This window comes from Sarcophilus harrisii, chromosome 2 (assembly GCF_902635505.1).
Source record: "Sarcophilus harrisii chromosome 2, mSarHar1.11, whole genome shotgun sequence".
Lineage (NCBI taxonomy): Eukaryota > Metazoa > Chordata > Mammalia > Dasyuromorphia > Dasyuridae > Sarcophilus > Sarcophilus harrisii.
The window spans coordinates 40,897,495-40,917,290 of NC_045427.1; the positions used below are offsets into that span (position 1 = coordinate 40,897,495).

A 19,796-nucleotide genomic window follows, 5' to 3' on the forward strand; every position below is an offset into this window, starting at 1 on the left:
ATTGTGTTCCCTAAAAATAAATGATACCAAAGACTTTTGTCAAAATCAGACTATTAGCACAAAGGGTACCAATGACTAGGAGATTGCTGAACATACTATTTTATATAAATATAATGGAATTACTATTCTGCTATAAAATGAATGAGGAATTCAGAAAACCTCAAGACTGGTATAAATGAAGCAGAGTGAAGAAAATAGATGCAGGAAAGTACATACACACATATATTTAATATAATCACGTAAACTAAAAGACCATGAAAAGCAAGTGGAACTGGATCAGGTAGGTGTCAAAGTAGAATGCTGAACTTGGGAGTCCAGAAGACCTGAATTCAAATACTCTCTCAGACACTTATTTAATCATGTAATCCTGGGCAAGTCATTTAAGCTTGGTATATCTTATTTTCTTCATCTGTAAAATGAGAATAATAATGGTTTCTTTCTTACACAATTGTTATCTGGATTAACTAAGATAATATTTGTAAAATCCTTTGCAAATGTCTTTTATTTAGAGAAATTTTAACGAATAACCTTGTTCACAGAAAATAAAACATAGAAAATATAACTCTTCTCAGAAGAGATGTGGAGAACTACAGATGCAAAGTATTGTATACATTATCATTTCAAAGCTATTGCATCATCTGGCTTTGCTTAACTATTTTTTTATCATTAAAAAGGAGGTAACCCATCAAGAAATAACTGATACCAAAAAATTGATACCTTGTTTTTTTGTTTGTTTGTTTGTTTTACAAGTCACACTATTAAGATTCCAAAAATATTTTTCAAAGTTTAGCATCAATTTATTTCCCTAAGCTATCATTTCTTCATCTGGAAAATTATATGGTTCAATGTGATAGACTCTAAGGCTCCTTATGTCTCTAGAATTCTTTGACTTTTGAGACTAATCTCCAAGAAAAACACAGAAATTAAAGTAAATTTTAATTCAGGACACATAAGTTTAATCTAGTTAAATTCTCTTTTAATGGGTGGCTTACCTTCTGTGGGTTCAGAACTTTAATGACTTGTGTGATGGTCCCAGTATTAAATGCTGGGACAATGCTGCTGCTAGGAGACAAAAGCTGCAGCTGGAATGTCTGAAAATAAGGAATGATACTCTTTAGAATAGGAAATCATTCTATTATGGAAATGTACTTTGTATGATTTTACATGTATAACATCAAATTGTTTACCGTTGGAAGTGGGGGGAGAAAGAAAGGGAGAAAATTTAGAACTCAAAATTTTAGAAAATATTTAAAAATTATTCTTACATGGAGAAAAAAATCGAAAATTAAAAATAGCAAACCATTCACTATTAGCCACCATAAAAACTTAACAAGTGAGATGATCTGATCAGTTTTATATAATCACGTATGAAGGAAAAGTTACAAAGAAAAGAAACAGGAAGATAGCTGATGTTTCACATTTGCTTGCTCATACATTTTACTACCCAATGCCATGTGAGTAAACTACACAAACCATCTTTCCCATTCTCATGAATTATCACAAACAATCTGGCACAAGCTGACAATCAGAATATATGTCCTTACTTTAAATCCTTCATTCTAGAGTTAGCTAGCCCACCAGAAGAAATTTTTAGGCATCAATTTTTCAAAAAGTAGCCAACCACTTGTCATTTTTAAAGTATTTAGGGGAAATTCCATTAAACTAAACATGTGAAAAAATTTGTGTTAAACAGACAATGGCTAAATCAGGCCTTTTTAAACTTTTCCCACTCATGATCCCTTTTTGCCTGAAGGAGTCTGAAGGGACTCCTATAAAATAGGCATACAAATCAAATATTTACTGATAACGAATCATAATTTTACAATGCCCACATTCATTTACAAGACTTCATATGGGGTCACAAACCACTGTTTAAGAAGCTGGGGCTAAATGAATGATATACAGAACCCAATACAATTAATTACAACAAAGTCATATGCCAGGCACTGTGTTAATTGCTTTTCAAATATTACTTTATTTGAGCCTTAACAACAATCCTGCCTGACAGGTGCTACTGCGATCTTCATTTTACAAACTGAAAGGAAGTAACCTGTCAGTATCAGGTCTTCTTGCCTTTCAGGCCCCGTGTTAAAAACTTCCTAAAACACTAAGCCAATATTTCAGTCTCTGAATTAACAAAATATAATATGGTATAATTTGATAAATACATAGATAAATGGATAGATAGGCTAAAATTACAAGTCAAAAAGAGCAACTATATAAAAGAATTATTTTCAATTCTCCCTGAATGGAATATAATATGGCAAGGCTGACTGGCAAACTCTAGAACTTTTTTTGGCAAGCACACAATGACCATGTGTTAAAACACACTGGCCTTATACTGTATAATCTAGACTGCAAAGCAAAAATCTTGGGGAAAAAAATTTAGACTTAAAAGAAGGAGTAAACGAGAAGAAAGCTAGAAAACCTAGGTATTTGCTAGGTCAAAAATATGTCAAAAGTATTCTAACTTCTATGCTTAGAAACATCAGACATTAACAATGGGGCTGCTAGGTGGCACAGTGATGGCCAAGTCTACATTCAAGGAGTCCTGAATTCAAATCTGATCTCAGATACTCACTAGCTATGTGACCTTGGACTCTGTCTGGATCAAGCCACTTTACCCCTTTGCCTCAGTTTCCTTCTCTGTAAAATTAGCTGGAGAAGAAAGTGGCTAACCGTTCCAGTGATCTTTGCCAAGAAAACCTCCAATGGGTCACAAAGAAGTCTTTCACAGCTGAAAATGACTGAATGATGACTGAACAAGAACAGACATCAGAACATAAAAAAAACCTCAAGCTTTCCTCTGAAAACAGGAACAATTTGGTCTTTCTTTAAGTCCCTTGAGCTTGGCACAGTGTCTGGTTCTAAGTCCAGAACTTAAAAAATGCCTGCTTAAAGGGAGAAGTTCCAAGAGATGATTAACTGGAATACCAATAGCCAACTGAGAACTATTCTTGAGAACTTTTAACCATACTGTCTCTTTACTACTCATCTTTTCCCTTACATATAACTTCCCTTACATATTAAATAGAAAGGAATTAAGATATGGAATGTATTCTCTCTACTTTGAAATTTTGGCTATTTGAATGCAATGATCACTAAGGTTACTGACTTTTTTTTAAAAAAAAAAAAAAAAGTAATTTCTTAACCCCAATTTAATAATTCAAAATAGCAATAAAAAATGTCTTCATTTCTAAGTATCAATAGTTAGAGGAAATAATCAAGAGTTATCAGAAACAAGATAAGGAAAAATGGATACATGACCTAGATATAAAGGGAGTTGTAAAAATTAGAAGAATGTATTACCCATCAGTCATAAGGATATGAGAATTTATGAATAAATAAGAGATAGCATTGTGAGATATAAAGTGGCTAATTTTGCTTACATTATATTACAAAGGTTTACACACATAAAACCTATGGGGCCAAAATTAGGAGGAAAGCAGAAAATCGGGGGGTAAATTTTAGAGAAAGTTTCTCAAATAAAGACTTTATATCTCAAATATCTAGACAACTTTGTCAAATTTATAATAGGAATAATTATCCAATTGATAAATATGGTCAAAGACTATAGAAAGAAAGCTTTTCAATACAAAAATCAAAATGATATATAATCAAATGAAAAAATGTTCTAAATCATTATTGTTTAGAGAAATGGAAATTTTTTTAAAGTTTGAGGTATTTCACTATTAGATTGGCAAAAATGACAGAGAGAATGATTACACATTGGAGGGGATATAGAAAAATTGGGACACCAACATATTGCTAGGAAAACTGTAAATAGATCCAAACATTTTGGAGAACAATCTAGCATTGGGCCCAAAGTGTTATAAAATTGAGAATGTCCTTTGACTTTTTCCCAAGATGATCAGGGAAAGAATCTATATGTTCTAAAATACTGATAGCAGCTCTCCTAGTGGGAATAAAGAACTGGATATTGAGAAGATATGAATCAACTGGTGAATGGCTAAATAAATTGTGATGTATTATTGCAGTACTGTTAAAAAAATGAGCAGCATATTGCTTTTTAGAAAAATATGGGAAGATTTGCATGAAAAAGAAAGAGTGAAATAAGTATAACCAAGACACCAATAATAGCAATTTTGTTCAAAGAATTACTAAATAATTACTAAATTATGAACTACTAAACTATTCTTAGTACTGATAATATTCAAATCAACTACAAAAAGATGTTATTTATTTTCAGAGAAAGTGATGATAAACAGAAGCATGAATAGCAATTTTTTTTAAGACAACAGGCAAATAAATAGACTCATAGATAAATATCTCTCTATGTCAAATGTAGGTCTTCTCTAATGCAGGATGGAAAGGGAGGGAGGAAGACAATTTGGAACTTAAAACACACCAAAATTATAAATAAAATTACCTTTTAAAAAATAGATGGAGGAAAGTAATTGATGAGATCACAGAGCCATCTAAGTTACTATCATTATAACTTAGTCATAAACCCATAATATTAATTTAAACATACAAAGTTTGTTTTGATACAAAATCAAAACCAACACCTTAACAGCAGTCCAGGTAAAATAGTCTTCTAATATTTATACACTTAAGTAGGGAGCAAGCCTCAGTTAAGAGGGCATCCCTCATTCCTAGTGATAAGTTGTACCATTCAAAAATCCACTGGTGGGAACTTTGGGGCTGCCTCTCTCTTGATAAAACCCTATAAGAGAATAAAATGACGTGACTCTAATTGAGCAAGGTCATTCACCCAGAAATGGCCTGACACCACATGGAAGAAGGCTTCTTGTGAAGCAAGTGAGGGTAAGCACCTCTTTTTTACTCTTATATACAAGCTGTCAAGTTCACTCAGTCCACCACTCTCTACTCCAAAAAATAAAAAAGTTTCTACCATACCTTTGGTACTGCAGCTTGGAAAACAAAGTCTGTCATGTCCAATTCTGTGCTGTTGGAGGCCTGTATCGTGATAACTGTGACACTGGGGTTAGTGTTGGACCTTTCAAAGGTGAATTCTATCTTTAAACCATTCTTACTGTATGCCGTGATGGAGGGGATACCTAGAAGAGGACAGAAAGATCTGCCTAAGAGTGAGCTGCCTGATGTCTCCAATCCCTCCCACTGCTGCTGCTCAGTGACTTTCTGTGGCTCCTGAGGTGTTTGTGACCTTACCTGAAGCAATATCATTAAAGAGAGGCTGTGATGAAAGCCCATCCAAGAGGAAGGGAGGCTGTGATAACTGAGGGACTGAGGCAGGAGCAGAAGGTGGAGCACCTAAAAGAAACATAACCAATGAAAGGTAATGCTTAGCCAAGAACCATAATCCCTCAGGAGAGAAACACTCTAACTAGAATTTTAAAATAAAAAAAAAATTCAACTAAGAATCAAAACTGAAAAAACAAATGAGTCAAATGTGGATATCTATATTAAGTGATTATATAGATATAGAATCAGATCTTTCATAATTCCAACAAGGAAATAAGTCAACAAAAAACAGAACACAGAGAAGGGCAAGATGGTATAGTGACTACAGAGTTGGCAAGGTCGGGAAGGACACTGCCCAATAGTATTAGCCCCTGGTCAAGCCATGTACGCCCTGAAGTGTCCCAGATCTGACACTTATCATCAAACTACATGGAAAGCACTTTCTTCAGAAATGAAAAATCATGTCAAGTCAAAAAAACTGAAAATTAATTTTATCTATTAATAGTTAATGGAAATGGAAAAGTATAGAAGCACAAGACAGTTATCAAAACAAATCTAAGGACTTAGAAGAAAAAAAATGTATTTTCATATTTAAAAAATGCAGAAAAGGAATATGGATAGACAAGAAAAGATGTGCATGCACAAAGGTCTCACACAGATAAAACACCTGAGAAAAAAATCTAAGCAGATGAATACCAATAATAACAGCTAATGGGCTTTAAAGTTACTCATTTGATCTCCAAAACAATCTGGGGTCTAGGAGGCTGTAGAGTGCTCTTATTCTTATTCTCCCCATTTTAGAGATGAAACCTAGGAAAGTTAAGTGACTTGACCAAGTTTACACAGCTTTAAAAAAAAGTCTGAGGTCAAGTATGAACTCAGGCCTCAATGACTCCGGTCCCAAGCTCTGTCCTGTCATATTATCAATTGCCTGATCATGGAGGAACACCAAGAAACAAAAGTTACATTCTACAAAACGCAAATTTCTTTAAAAATGATGGTGAAACTTAGGATGGAGAAAGCCATCTGCACCCAGAGGACTGTGGGGACTGAATGTGGATCACAACATAGTGTTTTCACCTTTTTTGCTGTCCTTTGCTTTTGGTTTGGGTTTGTTTTTGTTTTTTTTTTATCTAATATTTCTCATGCGGCATGATACTTGTGGAAATACATATAGAAAATCTGCACATGTTTAACATATATTGGAGTACTTGCTGTCTAGGGGAGGAAGAAGAAGGTAGGAGAAAAATGTGGAACATAAGGTTTTGCAAGGATGAATGTTAAAAAATATCTTTGCTTACATTTTGAAAATAAAAAGCTCCTATTTAAATAAATAATGAATGCATGGAAAAAAGGGGGAGAAAGGAGAAAAAAAAAGTATTTCTAATCAAAACTGATTAAGACTATTCATGCCACTGAATAACTATAGACATATCAACCATTAGGTAGTCTTTAATGAGCAATTACTTGTTTTGTTTACTCTTAAACTATGCCAATATCATTAAAAAAAATAAGCTGAACACTAATAAAATTTGTTAAATTAGTCTTTAAAAAAAAAAAAAAAAAAAAAAAAAAAGAGATTGAAGCAAATCTTACCCCTAATCATATGCTCCCTTTGGCTTTCATTATTATTTTACAAGTAAGTATATATTACAAAGCGGAAAAAAACTGAAGACCAAAATAAAGCATGTAAAGCAACCTTCTAATGGTCTCAGTTCCTTTCCACACAGGCATCAAACAAACCAATTGTATTAATCTACATTTTTGGAAAATGCTAACAGAAAAAAATCATATGGAAATTTATTTAATTTTTCCAAAATACATGAAGTTTATTCTTATTCTTTTCCCCAAGTCCACTATGACAAATCACTGAAGCATACTTGTAGTGATCATTTTAACACTGATAGAAAAATCAGGATGATAAACTAAAAGTGAAAGGAAAACATTTTTTAAAAAATATCTTAAAGTATCCTTCAATTTATTTTAATAATAGTCAATTTTTAATAACAGCTTTTTATTTTGAAATTACATGATAATTTTCAACAATTCACCCTTACAAAACCTTGTGTTCCAAATTTTTCCTCCCTTAGATAGCAAGTAAGCCAATATACATTAAACATGTGCAGTTAAAAGTTCAGAAAAATTTTTTAAAGGTTTAAAACCTTGAAAGAACAAAAAGGGAAAAATCTGGCCATTCTGTAAATGGGAAAGAAAAATGATTAGAGAACACTAAAAATACAAGGACATTAGTCATTTTTTAAAAGTCCATGTTCAATATAAAAAATCAATTGGACAAAGGACAGATAACTTTCAGATAGGAAACCAAAAATGAATGGTCAGAACTAAACCAAAAAAAAAAAAAAAAAAAAGAAAAGAAATATTGAGGCAACAAGGACTGTGGACAGATTAGGAAGGCTTAAGTTCAAGTTTCACTTCTGACACATTCTAGGAAATTCTCTTAAGAATCTAAATTACAGACCAAGTCCTGAGATCTTCCTTGGAGAGAACATGCATAACACAAAAATGAAATCACTGATCCAGTTCAAGAAAACCCCAAACCAAGAACACCAGTGATATAAATCAAGAGTATGAACTTAATCTGAAAGCAGAATTAACAGGAGAGATACTAAATGATCTCTCCAAGCTTTTACAATCCTAAGGTATGTTAAGTCTAAACTGGCCAATCAGTCTCACATAAGCCTCATTTTTCAAGGACTGGCATCCAGAAAAGGACTCAAACTGTTAATATATCCCAACTATTCTCAAAATCTCAAACAAAGCTTCATCAGTAGCTTACCTGTCAGATTGAGGTCTCCTAGTAAATCAAGAAGCTCTCCACCAGCAGAAGCTGGTTTGCTTGTAGGTACAGTTGGAATAATGGGTGTTATATCATTTCCTCCCAACAAATCTAATAAATCATTAGCCTAAAAAAGGAAATATGACCACAGCATATGAGTCAACTAACTAATCCATGTCTATATAATTCTAGAGTCCTGGACACCCACTATATATCTTCCTTAATATTTTTTTGTACCATCTCATTACCCCGTTAAAAAAAAACAAACAACTAATTAGCTAATTGAACAATCAAAAACTATCTGAACACTCAAAATGACACATTCACACCCCAAGAAGTCACTAGTGCCTAGTCCCCTGCTTAATATTGCCATTATGTAATATATTGTCACCATGTTTCATACTAGATGAAGCTCAATATAACTACTTATAATACTAAAATTTGTTCAGCTGCACACAAGGACTTCAGATCAGACAAGTGGAACTGATACCATGGAAAATAATCTGGACGCCTCTGGTTTAAGGCAAAGTTCTTCAATATTAATGGTAAAAGACTGAGCCAACAACCAATCAGAAATGCCGAAAGACATTCAGATAAGAATAGTAAGACATGTCTTTAGGTGCTGTGATCACATCATGCCAAGAGAAGAAAAGCTTCCCCATTACCTGACTGGCTGGCTGTGGCCCAGAAGGTGGAGGTTTTGTTTCTAGTGGCGCTGGTTCTGTCTCTCCATTTGTCTGTACAATATCAGTGGGGCCATTTGTAGTCACCTTTTCCATGACTGGCATTCTCTCAAGCAGGGCTGACCTAGAAGAACCAGAAGTCCTTTAACTCTGGGCCATTAATATGGATTCTCAACCCAAAATAATCAGGATAACTAATCAGAAGTAAAACATGAATAAGTTACCACATTTCAATCCCCTACCAAAATGATAGGTAGAGCATCAGAATACATGAGTGGATTAAGGATTTGCAAAAAATCTAGATTGTTTTAGTTGAACAAACTGTCAATCAGAATCCTAAGCTTAGTATTTTCATAGTGGCAGATTTTCCAATGGAATGGGTAGAGAAAACAGGTAAGGAAGCACTAAGAGTACTAAGACTCTCCTATATCTATAAATATCTATACATAAACACACATAAATACAATTTAATAAATGTGTATCATACAGAGATTTTGAACCAGGAATAATCTCAAAGGCCATTCAGTCCAACAAATAAGGAAGTCTGGTGACTTATAAAAAGTCACAAAGTCGGATGAAATGATCTGATCAGATTTATTAGCCACTCAAGCACCACTCACCTCATGTGGTCATATTTCTTGAAAAGTGCATTGTACTCTACTGCCCTCTGCTGGAGCTCCACATCAATGCTGCTTCCATAGATGGAAACTACTTTCTTAATTCGACTACAGAAGAAAGTAACAAATAGGTTAACTAAATACTTAAGAGAAATTTACTCCTGGGCTATTTCTATTTTGAACAAGGGGAAAAATGTGAACTAAGCATTTTCTGTATAAATGGTAGACTAAAAAAAAAAAGTCAAATAATTTCCTTTTCACATTATTTTAAACTCAATAATGAAAGTCCCTAATTACTTAAAATAAGTTCTCTTCACTTTTATTTTTTTGTTCAATAACCATTTTAGTCATCATTCACTATAATTCTATTTTAAGAACAAGATTGGCAGTCCATCAGAAATCATTTCTTCTGGTAATAACATCCCAGATTCTACACCTTGTTCCTTAAAAAGTACCACTATTGTTTCCAGTAAACAAGGTTTTAAGAGACTCAAGATTAATTTAAGTAAAATACACATTATACAAGAAAGGTTTACCTTCAAAAATAGATCAAGCATCAGCATACTGGATACTTAATCTTTAGCACTTAAAATCAAATCTTATTTTTAGGATGCTTTTCTAAATTTAAAAAAAAAAAGCCCCAAGAGATCCAAGTCTGACCAAAACAACTCCAGAAGAAACATGAGGTTTTTTTTGTTGTTGTTGTTGTTGTTTTGTTTTTTTTAATATAGCTAGCAAAGAAGGAAACACAAAGATCAAAAAAACTAAAAGAGGTGTCTTTCTTCCCTTTATCAAGGTAATTTGAATAACTGAAACCAGATAATTTACTAAGGGGCAAGGTTTCTTCCCTCCCCCTCCCCCCAGTTTGTATTTGATGTATTTGATTTCCAAAAAGTAGAAGCACACTAATCAAGATTTCTCTAATAAGTGTCCATCTTCTCTTCCCTAAACACTCACTTAACAGTACAGCTGAATCGTGTTGAGAGCTTCATGATGGCAGTGAGAGCATAACCCCGGGTAACAGATGTAGACATGTTAGAGATGAGAACACTTTCCAAGATATCAAGTACTTCATCCTCTGTAACCTGGACAAAGTGCAGAGTGGTTAATGAAGAAGAGAATCCAGATTGGATCAGTCACAAGTTACAGAAAGTATCTCCAATGGTAAACATTTCTGTAATGATCTTCTGTGGACAATGAGACCAAACAAACTGTCTGGGGACTGGGCAAAGAAAATGCATGTGAATACAGAGCCAGAGGGCGGTTTTTTTTTTTTAACAGGCAGAGCTTCTCTCTGGCTAATGGATCAACAAGTACCAAGCACCAAGTCTGACAGACTGAAAAACAAGATTTCCTAAATCCAATTCTTAAAAATTTCAAGTGCCTGATACTATAGAGGACCCTTAATAAAGACAAGCAAATGATTTTACTCAATTCTTGTCCAAACAAGGACAGGGGGCATCATGACTCTCTCTCAGCCACATATCAAAGAACTTTTAGCCTTTCTATAGGACTAACAATACCTGAATGGGCTCTTCCTCTTCACATTGACCAGATACTAGCAGGTCTCCATATTCACCTATACACCAGGCAGCTACTTGCACCAAAGGTTGCTGTCAAAAGGAAGATAATTCAATGTCAGAGTATTCAATTCCTTAAAATAAGATTTAATATAAAATCATCAGTTTGTTAGCTAAGCATATTCGTTAAAAAAAAAAAAAAAACTCAGTTAAGAAAAGTAGTCTAATACCACTTCATGTCTTTCATATTAGCTAAGATGACAGGAAGACAATGATGAATATTGGAGGGAATATAGGAAAACTGGGACATTAATATATTGCTGGTGGAGCTGTTGGAACTAGGCCCAAAGGACTATCAAACTGTCCATACCCTTTTATTCAGCAGTCTCACTACTGGGTCTGTATCCCAAAGAGGTCATAAAAAAGGGAAAAGTACCCACATGTTTGTGGCAGCCCGTTTTTGCAGTGGCAAGGAACTGGAAGCTGGATGGATGCCCATGAGTTGGAGAATGGCTGAATAACTTATGGCATATCAATATTATGGAATATTATTGTTTTGTAAGGAATGATCAGCAGGATGATTTCAAAAAAGCCTGGAGACAGTTGTATGAACTGATGCTAAGTAAACTAAGTAGAATCAGGAGATCATTATACATAGCAATAAGAAGATTATGTGATGATATCTCTGATGGACATGGCTCTTTTCAACAATGAGGTGATCCAGGGCACATCCAATGGATTCCAATTTTAGACTTGTGATGGAGAGAGCCATCTGTGCTCAGAGAGTACTGTAGGAATTGAATGTGAAATTACAACACAGTAACATAGTATTTTCACCTTTTGTAGCTGTTGTTTGCATAATTTTTTCCCTTGTGTTTTTTTTCCTTTTGATCTGATTTTTTTTTTTTTTGCTGAGCAAGACAAATATGGAAATATGTTTAGAATAACAGCACACATCTAACCTATATCAAATTGCTGACTGTCTTGATGAAGAAGAAAAATCTAGAACACAAGATTTTGTGAAGGTGAATGTTGAAAACTATCTTTGCAAGTATTTGGAAAAATAAAATACCATAAAAAAGTACTTCTAAAATAAAAAATCACTTAAAATAAAGGACAAGTTGACTTTCTCTTGCTAGTAAAGAGATACTTACTTGGGAATAATCACCAAGAATGGCTTTGTAGAGGCGTTGAACAGTGTAGGCATGCATCTCTACACTATTGGTTATCAGCTGAATCAAGTTGGGGACAGCATCATCACGGACATAACTCCCTGCCTAAAAGAAAACCCAGGCATTTTACCCCAGACATATAAACTCAGAGTAACAAGAATATAGGACAAAGGAGGCCCTTTTTTTGCTTCTTTTTCTCTTGCAAGAGATAAGACCCATTCAGACCAATCCAACGTTTTGTTCCTTATACAAATTCTACAATCCTATTGCCTCATTACTTCCAAATTCCCATTTCAAGTGTAAGCTTCTCCCTTTTTATCACAGAGAAAAAAAAAAGTACAACATCCTCTTTCTTTCAGAAGAAATTTCAAACAAAAAATAAAGATTTTAAGTGTTTTTTCTATATACCATTAAAAACATGAGACTGAATTTCAAAGATGTGAAAACATCTACTCCTTTGGGGGCTAAATCAATGTATTATTAAAGTCTTACTACAATGAATGTTACCAAAAAATTATGAATGAGAAAATGATAAGATAAAGATAAAAAATCTTATCATTTTCAATGTTATAAAGCAATGAAATGATATTTTGACAGAGTAGATCTCATATAATTTAATACTTATTTTGGCCCCTAGGTAACTGGGACTAACCACCTATCTGATCTCATTTATATGGATACCTCAGTATAAGTCATAGGCTTCTTAATAGTACTTAATAGTACCCACATACTAATTCAGTCAATTTTTTGACCAATGGCATGTATGTGCTACCATCAAAAGATTCTAAAACAGATCAACAACCAACCACTTCCTTAACCTAACATGTTAGCATCACAGCTTTATCAAATGAACACAGACAGAAGATAAAGAATTATGGGTAGATAAAGCAAATCTAGTCATATTTTGAGGGGAAAAATGCTTCAGAATAATTAAAAGAAAAGAAAAAGGGGGGGTGGAGGGGAGAAGGTAAGGTTGTAGTGGTGAAAAAAAGAAAGGAAACATGTTTTAAAAAAAGAGTTTAGATTGAAGACTGGAATAGATAATTACTGTAGACCCACCTCTTAAACGAAAAAATGCTTCCTGAAAATACTTAGAATTGCTTTAAATAAAAGATAGAAAAAAACTACCTAATATGAGACAAGTACATCCTGGAGGAGAGGAATTAAACAAGTAATTTTTGGTTTGAAATAATGTTACACACTTTTAAGCACTATTTTATTTAACAACTCTACAGTTTACTTAAGGATCTTAGAAATATCAAGATTTAAAAAAAAAAAGAAATATCAAGATTTGTGCCTTATGGATTTCTTGGTATCCATTTTCATTACTTGTTTTTCTAGAAATAGTAGCTTTTCTTTAAATTGAGACTAGATGTACTTAGTTGCCATAATCCATGCAAAGATAAAATGCTTAGTGGAGACTAAAAAACCTAGCGTCTCCCTATTCAGCATCCCATTTGTCACACCCTCAAGCAAGAAAACCCTTCAAATTTCTTCAGATGTCCAAAACAGCTACAATCATGTATCAGACATGAACTGAATCTTTCCTCTTGAAAATGAACTAGAAAAAACTCCAGAACCTCTGTAAAATGCCCACTAAAAAGATACATTCCAAACTTAAAACAAAAAAATCTAATTTATATATAAAATTTTAGAGCTGCTGCTTACCGTTGTTAGAACACGCATAATTGTATCTATGTGCCATCGTTTAGAAGGTGCATACCTGAGAAAATAACAGCACACAGAGTGAATAACTGATGTTTCACAGCACACTTTCAGTCATCTAAGAATCTCCTTGCTGGAAGTAACTCGAGTCATTTCATTCCCAGGTCTGGCAGCTAACATTATTACAAAGGCTGAGGAAGAGGTCTATCTAAACTTGGCCAGCTCACATAATATTGCCATAGGAGCCAGTCAGTTAAAAATGGAACTTCCTTCTCCTCAACTTCTTCAGAAAAAAATGTTTGTATCTGGTCATTAGTTTAAAAAAAAAAAAAGAAAGAGATAAGGAAGCCAGACAACAGAGAAGAAGGGACTATGCCTGGAGCAAGATGGTTTTAAAGACTAGAAACTTATTCACTAAATGAAAAATGGAAAAAAAGGGAAAGAATATTCCTGACATCCTGACATACTCATCTCTGAATTTTGAAGGCAAAAATCTTAAGCCTGTTAACCTTTTTATTCTTCATGGGATAAATAATTAAATGAAATAAAATTCATATGTGATGACTTTTCTAGTACAGAGAGGGTTCCTCCCTTAAGATACCCAAGTGCTAGGTCCTTCAATTCAACCAGCAGCTATGAAGCACCTACTATGTGCTAGGCATAGAAGATACAAAGAAAAAGAAAGCATCCCCTACTCACAAGCTGATTACTTTCTATTGGTAGGGATGGAGATAATCACATATACAAATAAACAAAATGTATACAAAGTAATTGGGAGAGTCAGGAATACACTAACAACTAGAAGGGGAAAAGAAACATCTACTGTAGGAGGGAGCTCTTGAACCGAACTTTGAAAATACTCTCAGAAGTAGGAAGGAGGAGGAAAAAATGTTTCAATAATTGGGGTCAGCCTGTTCAAAGGCAGAGAGATGGAAGATAAAACATTATCTATAGCTAACACACAGCAAGCAAGCAAGCAAGCCATTTTACCCAGAACATGTAATAAGTGAGAAGAAATCACATGACCTCAGTATGGAAAGGCACAAACAAAATATAAAGTGGGATAATAGAAACAAAACTTATATATGGCTCTATCAAAATCAGGCAAGGGCAAAGTTATCGTATCTGTCTTTTACGTAAATCAGCATTATAAAAATTGAACCTTACTTTTCTGCAGCAAGGAAGATTCCAGATGCACAATCTGCCTTAAATTCTGGCTCACAAGAATCCAAAAAATATAGCAATTCCTTCATCATACCACGAATATTATTTCCATTTACGAGAGCAAAACTTAATTCCATTGCACGCCTTAGAGGGGGAAAAAAAAAGTCAAGTGCTGAGATATCACGACCTTTGTTTCATTTTTCTTAATTATAAATCCCAAGCTCCAACAAGTAGATTCATTCTTAGCCTTCATTCTCATGAACACTTTGTCATAAAAACAGTACCAGCTCCCAAATGCAGAAGAAATTTCATTTCCTTCTTTTATAGAAATTAAAACCAAAGGATTAACTTCAAATGGCCCCTAATGACCAAGTGCTTCTATTTCTATGTCCACTTAAGATAGGGGCATGATTTCACTAAGTCTATTCTGTGACAGTGAAGTTCTTAATAATATAATACAACCCTTGCATTCTCAGTGCATTAAAGGAAGTTTAAATATACATTTAAAAGCTGCCACACTAATAGTACTACAGTCTGTGTGCCGCCTGAATAAAATGTTCACCCAATTACTTAGAAGAAATAGTGAGGGATTTTCCATTAAACAGAGCTAAAGTTATGTATTTTGAAACCAGCTTCTGAAAATTATCTTTTTCTACTTTTGAACTTCCAACATACTAAGAAATCAATGAAAAATTTATTTTTTAAGGCAAATTTTAACTGATCAATGTAAGTCTCCTTCACACAATGATCTGAGAGATTATTCTTAAACCAGGTTCTTTAAAAATCTTTTTTGCACTAAGATTTTCCTCACCTTTTGTCCCAAAATTATTTTTAAGTGCATATAATCATCTTAAGTGCAAAAGAAAACAGAGAAAAACTGATGGCAGTCTCTGCACACTCGATCAGGATTAAATACTTTCTCAAAAAGATAAACTTATATTGCACTGATTTGTTTTGAGTCAATACTTTCAACATTAATTCTTCAGAGCACCTTCTAAGAAATACAGCTGTTTTATACATATATAATATATAGTTATAATAAAAATGTGTGCTGTCAGCAGCCTGAGTCTCAGCATTGTGACAAAGCACTAAGCCGATGGATCACTCAAAGTTTTCATCCTCCAACACACAAAGCACAGTAAAATCCACTGAACATTAGGCTATAGCTAACATTACCTTTTCCTACTTTTATATTTCATCGCCCTCTGTCCTAAGGGGGAGAGATACAGGGAATATACATTTATAGAAATGCTATATAACACCTGTTCTGTACCAGACACAGTGTCAATAACTTTATAAATATTATCTCATTTGATTCTAATGACACCCCTGTGAGGCAGGTGCTATTATCATTCCCATTTTACAGATGAGAAACCCAAGGCAAGAGATGAAATGACTTATCCAAAATTACAAAGCTAGTAAGTGAATGAAGCTGAATCTGTTTTTTATAGGCAATTGAAGTTAACGAACTTGCCCAGGATCAACATCAAGTAAAGTGTCTTAGTCCAGATTTGAAGTCAGGTCCTTCTAACTCTAAACTCTATTACATAATAATATTCATTGTATATTTGTATAAGTTAGCCCAGAAACATTTTGAAAAAAGGTTTTCCATTCATTACCGTTTAATTGAGACATCAAGATCCTTCAGGCAGTCCACAATGGTGCTTCGATGTCTCTGTACTGCATTATGATCTGTCTGCACTGTCTTCAACAATGATGTCAGAGCTACATACCTAAGAAGAACAGACAAAAATAAGTCAGAGAAATTAATTTCTACAAAACCTTAATCCCAAAGAATACGATTCAAATGAACTTCAGTGTCAGGACATAAACTATTGCCAAAATACACAAAGAAATTTTTTTTAAAAGAGTGATTCACCTAACTTTTTGAAAGCATAGTTCAAAAAGATCAGTTCTTAAATTTGCTTCCTGAGAAATATTTCCTATTGTAATGTGTACTACAAATGAGTGGCAATACCTAAATGTTCCTGATTATCTTCAAAGATATGAAGTATGACTTCAATACTTGAAAATTTTATTTGACTCACCTAATATTTTTGTCATTGTTCAATAAGAAACGACCCAGGATATTTATGGCTAATACCTGAAAAGAAATAGGTAGGTACAGATTAAAGAACTATGAAAAGAAAGTATTTCACAATATTGCTTTGAGACCCTTAGAAATCCTACTATTTCTAAACTGATAGCAATAAAAAAATCTAAGGAAAACATCATTTAAATTAATGTTATTAAATTTGATTTCACACATGTATATATCGACACATGTATGTATCTATGGATGGAAAACTAGATTTCCTATAAATGATATGGCTCTCCAGATTTTTCTGTTTATAGATGATCCTGTTACATTATCCCAGAATACTAAAAAGCCTTGTTCCCCCAAAATGAAATTTAAGATATCACTTAGAAGGGAGCTTAACTGCTCACACAAAAATAAAAAAAAATTAAGAATAATTATTTGGCCAAACCAATATTTACACAGACAACCTACATAGTCAGTCCATTAGTATATCTATTTTGTTATAGACATTATCCACAGACAATAAATTGGGTCCAAAATTTAAAAATTAAGAGGGGTTAAATTGTATTTGGGGACCTAAATATAATGCTTTACATGATACCAAATTTCAACCTGAAACAAAGGACCATCTTTATTAACAATAATATTCTTCCAGTGATGCCACAAGTCATGGAATACAACTCTGAAGAATTAATGTTAAAAGTTATCCAAAAAGACAAAAGGAGGCTCATGATGGGTATAAGTAAGGTGCAAATGCACAATTACCAAAGAACTAAGAAGAAAAACATAAAGGATGCCAGAGGATAGGACTGGAAAAAAGAGGATAACCAACGAACAGTCTGTGCTCCATAATGGCATCTACACAATGTCAAGAAATCTAAAGAAAGATCCCTAAACACAAAAAATTTACCCTGTGGATATGAACAAAACACAAAAAATTGACCCTGTGAACATGAACAAATGTAGTACAGGAAGAGGGCATAAATTGGAAAGAGCATCCATACTGATGAAATCACAGATCTATATAAAAATACATGTGTGTGTTTATGTTTGAGAAACAGTAATTGCAAATTACTCGAACAATACTCTAAAAAATACTCTAAAAACAAGTAAAAACAAAAACTCTTTTTTTTTTAAGAGCTTATAGAACTCAGTTTCATATTTAAGGTATCACACAGCTACTCCTAGAAATAACTTTAAATGCTTTCCTGACAATGTTATAGCCCCAAGTCTTATTTTGCCCAATTTCAAAAATACCATATTAAATTCAGTTGTAAGTCTTCAAGGGGGGCAATGACACGTCAGGTATCAGTAATGTAGATCCTCTATAATGGAAAGACCCATACCTTAAGTCAATTTTCCAGCATTACTTTGGTCATTAACAGCTCCAAAGACACTAATGACTACGTAGTTCATTCTAAACTAGAAGCCTTGCTGAAAACAAGATAAAAAAAAACATACTCTTAGTCCACTCTCTGACTTGATGTCCATAATAGTCAAAACCGTTTCATAGAGAATAGCGTTTCCTACATTTTTACTAGTCTCCGTATTGGTGGCAACCTGAAATAAACAAAAAGAAAAAAACATAAATGAAAAAAGTGATAACAACATCTGACTGCATTAAGTTTGAGACTGCCTAAAGTCTACTAAGTATTCAATTCCACAATCTCTCTCAAATGAACAACAGAATTAAAGTTTTTCCACTCACCTGTGCCAATATATCATTCATTGCTTCACTTGAGTCATCATCATTTCGTCCTAGAATTCTTAGTAACCGCAGGATTCGCACCTAGTGTAAGCATAAAGAATACCAATATTATGCTCAAAATGTGTCTACCCTGCAACTTCATATGTCAATTTCAATGAGAATATTTAAAAAATCTTTAAAATGGCACATATGTTCCTTCTTACAATGAAAACCTCATCTATTTCTCTCTTATCACCTTACTTGATAAAGGTATCACATACTGCTAGCAGTTCTTAACTGCTACCTAAATAGTCAATGGCCTAGGCTCTCTATAGTCACTAAAAACCATCATTAAGACTACTGGTATCTCTTTTATTTATTCTAATCTGAACACTACATAAGTTATTTCACTTAGTAATGCCTTCTCAGTAATCACTTAGCAGTTTAAGAAATACCTCAATCATCTGAATCTATTAATAGTCAAATTGTCACTCTTTAAAAATATGGTACAAGATAAAAAATTTGCATTTATATCTATGTTTTAAAATTTACCAAGTGCTGTTTTTACAACAATCTTGTGAGGTAGGTATAGCCATTTGACAAAAAACCAAACTATGGCTCAAAGTACTAAGCTCAGTATGCCAAAGGGAGGGAAGGAAGGAGGGAAAAACAGAAGGGAAAGAAGGAGGGAGGGAATGAGGAAGGGAGAAAAGGAGACAGAGAGGGAGAGAGAGGAGGAGAGGAGAGAGTTTTAACTGAGCGCTATTGCCTAATTTTTAAAATTTGGCAAACTCTTTTTTCTCACCTGTAAGAAGGGGTCACTGATCCCAGAAACGTCATGCTCTGGTGAATATCCAGACATGATAAGGTTCTTTAGAATACGAACTAACTGTGGTACAAGCTGTAGAAAATAAAGATATTAAAAAATGATGACCACATCAAAGAAGATTGTTTAGAAAAAGTAGGAGATGCTTTAGGAGAGGATGGATGAATGAGTCTAAGCAGATTTTTCTACCAATTCAGCAAAATGGAATACAGTATCACTAATACATAATATTAAGTGAAGGACAATTAGACTGAGGAAATTTTAAAATGAGTAACTATTAGCTTATTTTTAGGAAATATCTGCTATTGGAGGTTATGATATTTACAGATTACTTCAAATAATTATTTCAAATAAAAATTATAATACGTATGAGATTTCCACATCCATATTACTGACAAGTTTGTTTTTCTAATAATTAAAATCCTTCACCAGAAGGA

At 33.6% G+C, this 19,796-nt stretch overlaps 1 protein-coding gene and 1 non-coding gene across 4 annotated transcripts in view; both read right to left on the reverse strand.

Moving 5' to 3' along the window:
* AP1G1 (adaptor related protein complex 1 subunit gamma 1) overlaps positions 1-19,796 on the reverse strand; it is a 63,119-nt gene that overhangs the window by 5,380 nt on the left and 37,943 nt on the right. For all 3 annotated transcript variants that reach the window (XM_031950019.1, XM_031950018.1, XM_031950020.1), the window contains 16 exons: positions 19,339-19,434; positions 18,555-18,635; positions 18,308-18,406; positions 16,854-16,909; positions 16,425-16,538; positions 14,809-14,949; positions 13,645-13,699; positions 11,959-12,081; positions 10,808-10,897; positions 10,242-10,369; positions 9,288-9,392; positions 8,650-8,791; positions 7,985-8,111; positions 5,155-5,256; positions 4,882-5,042; positions 993-1,091 (listed from right to left, as the gene is read on the reverse strand). In XM_031950019.1, the coding sequence (XP_031805879.1) occupies positions 993-1,091; positions 4,882-5,042; positions 5,155-5,256; positions 7,985-8,111; positions 8,650-8,791; positions 9,288-9,392; positions 10,242-10,369; positions 10,808-10,897; positions 11,959-12,081; positions 13,645-13,699; positions 14,809-14,949; positions 16,425-16,538; positions 16,854-16,909; positions 18,308-18,406; positions 18,555-18,635; positions 19,339-19,434 (1,719 nt within the window). The remainder of the gene's footprint in view (positions 1-992; positions 1,092-4,881; positions 5,043-5,154; positions 5,257-7,984; positions 8,112-8,649; positions 8,792-9,287; positions 9,393-10,241; positions 10,370-10,807; positions 10,898-11,958; positions 12,082-13,644; positions 13,700-14,808; positions 14,950-16,424; positions 16,539-16,853; positions 16,910-18,307; positions 18,407-18,554; positions 18,636-19,338; positions 19,435-19,796) is intronic.
* Positions 15,851-15,936, reverse strand: LOC111718709. The gene has a single exon (XR_002769215.1). It is a non-coding gene; the product is annotated as a small nucleolar RNA SNORD71 (small nucleolar RNA).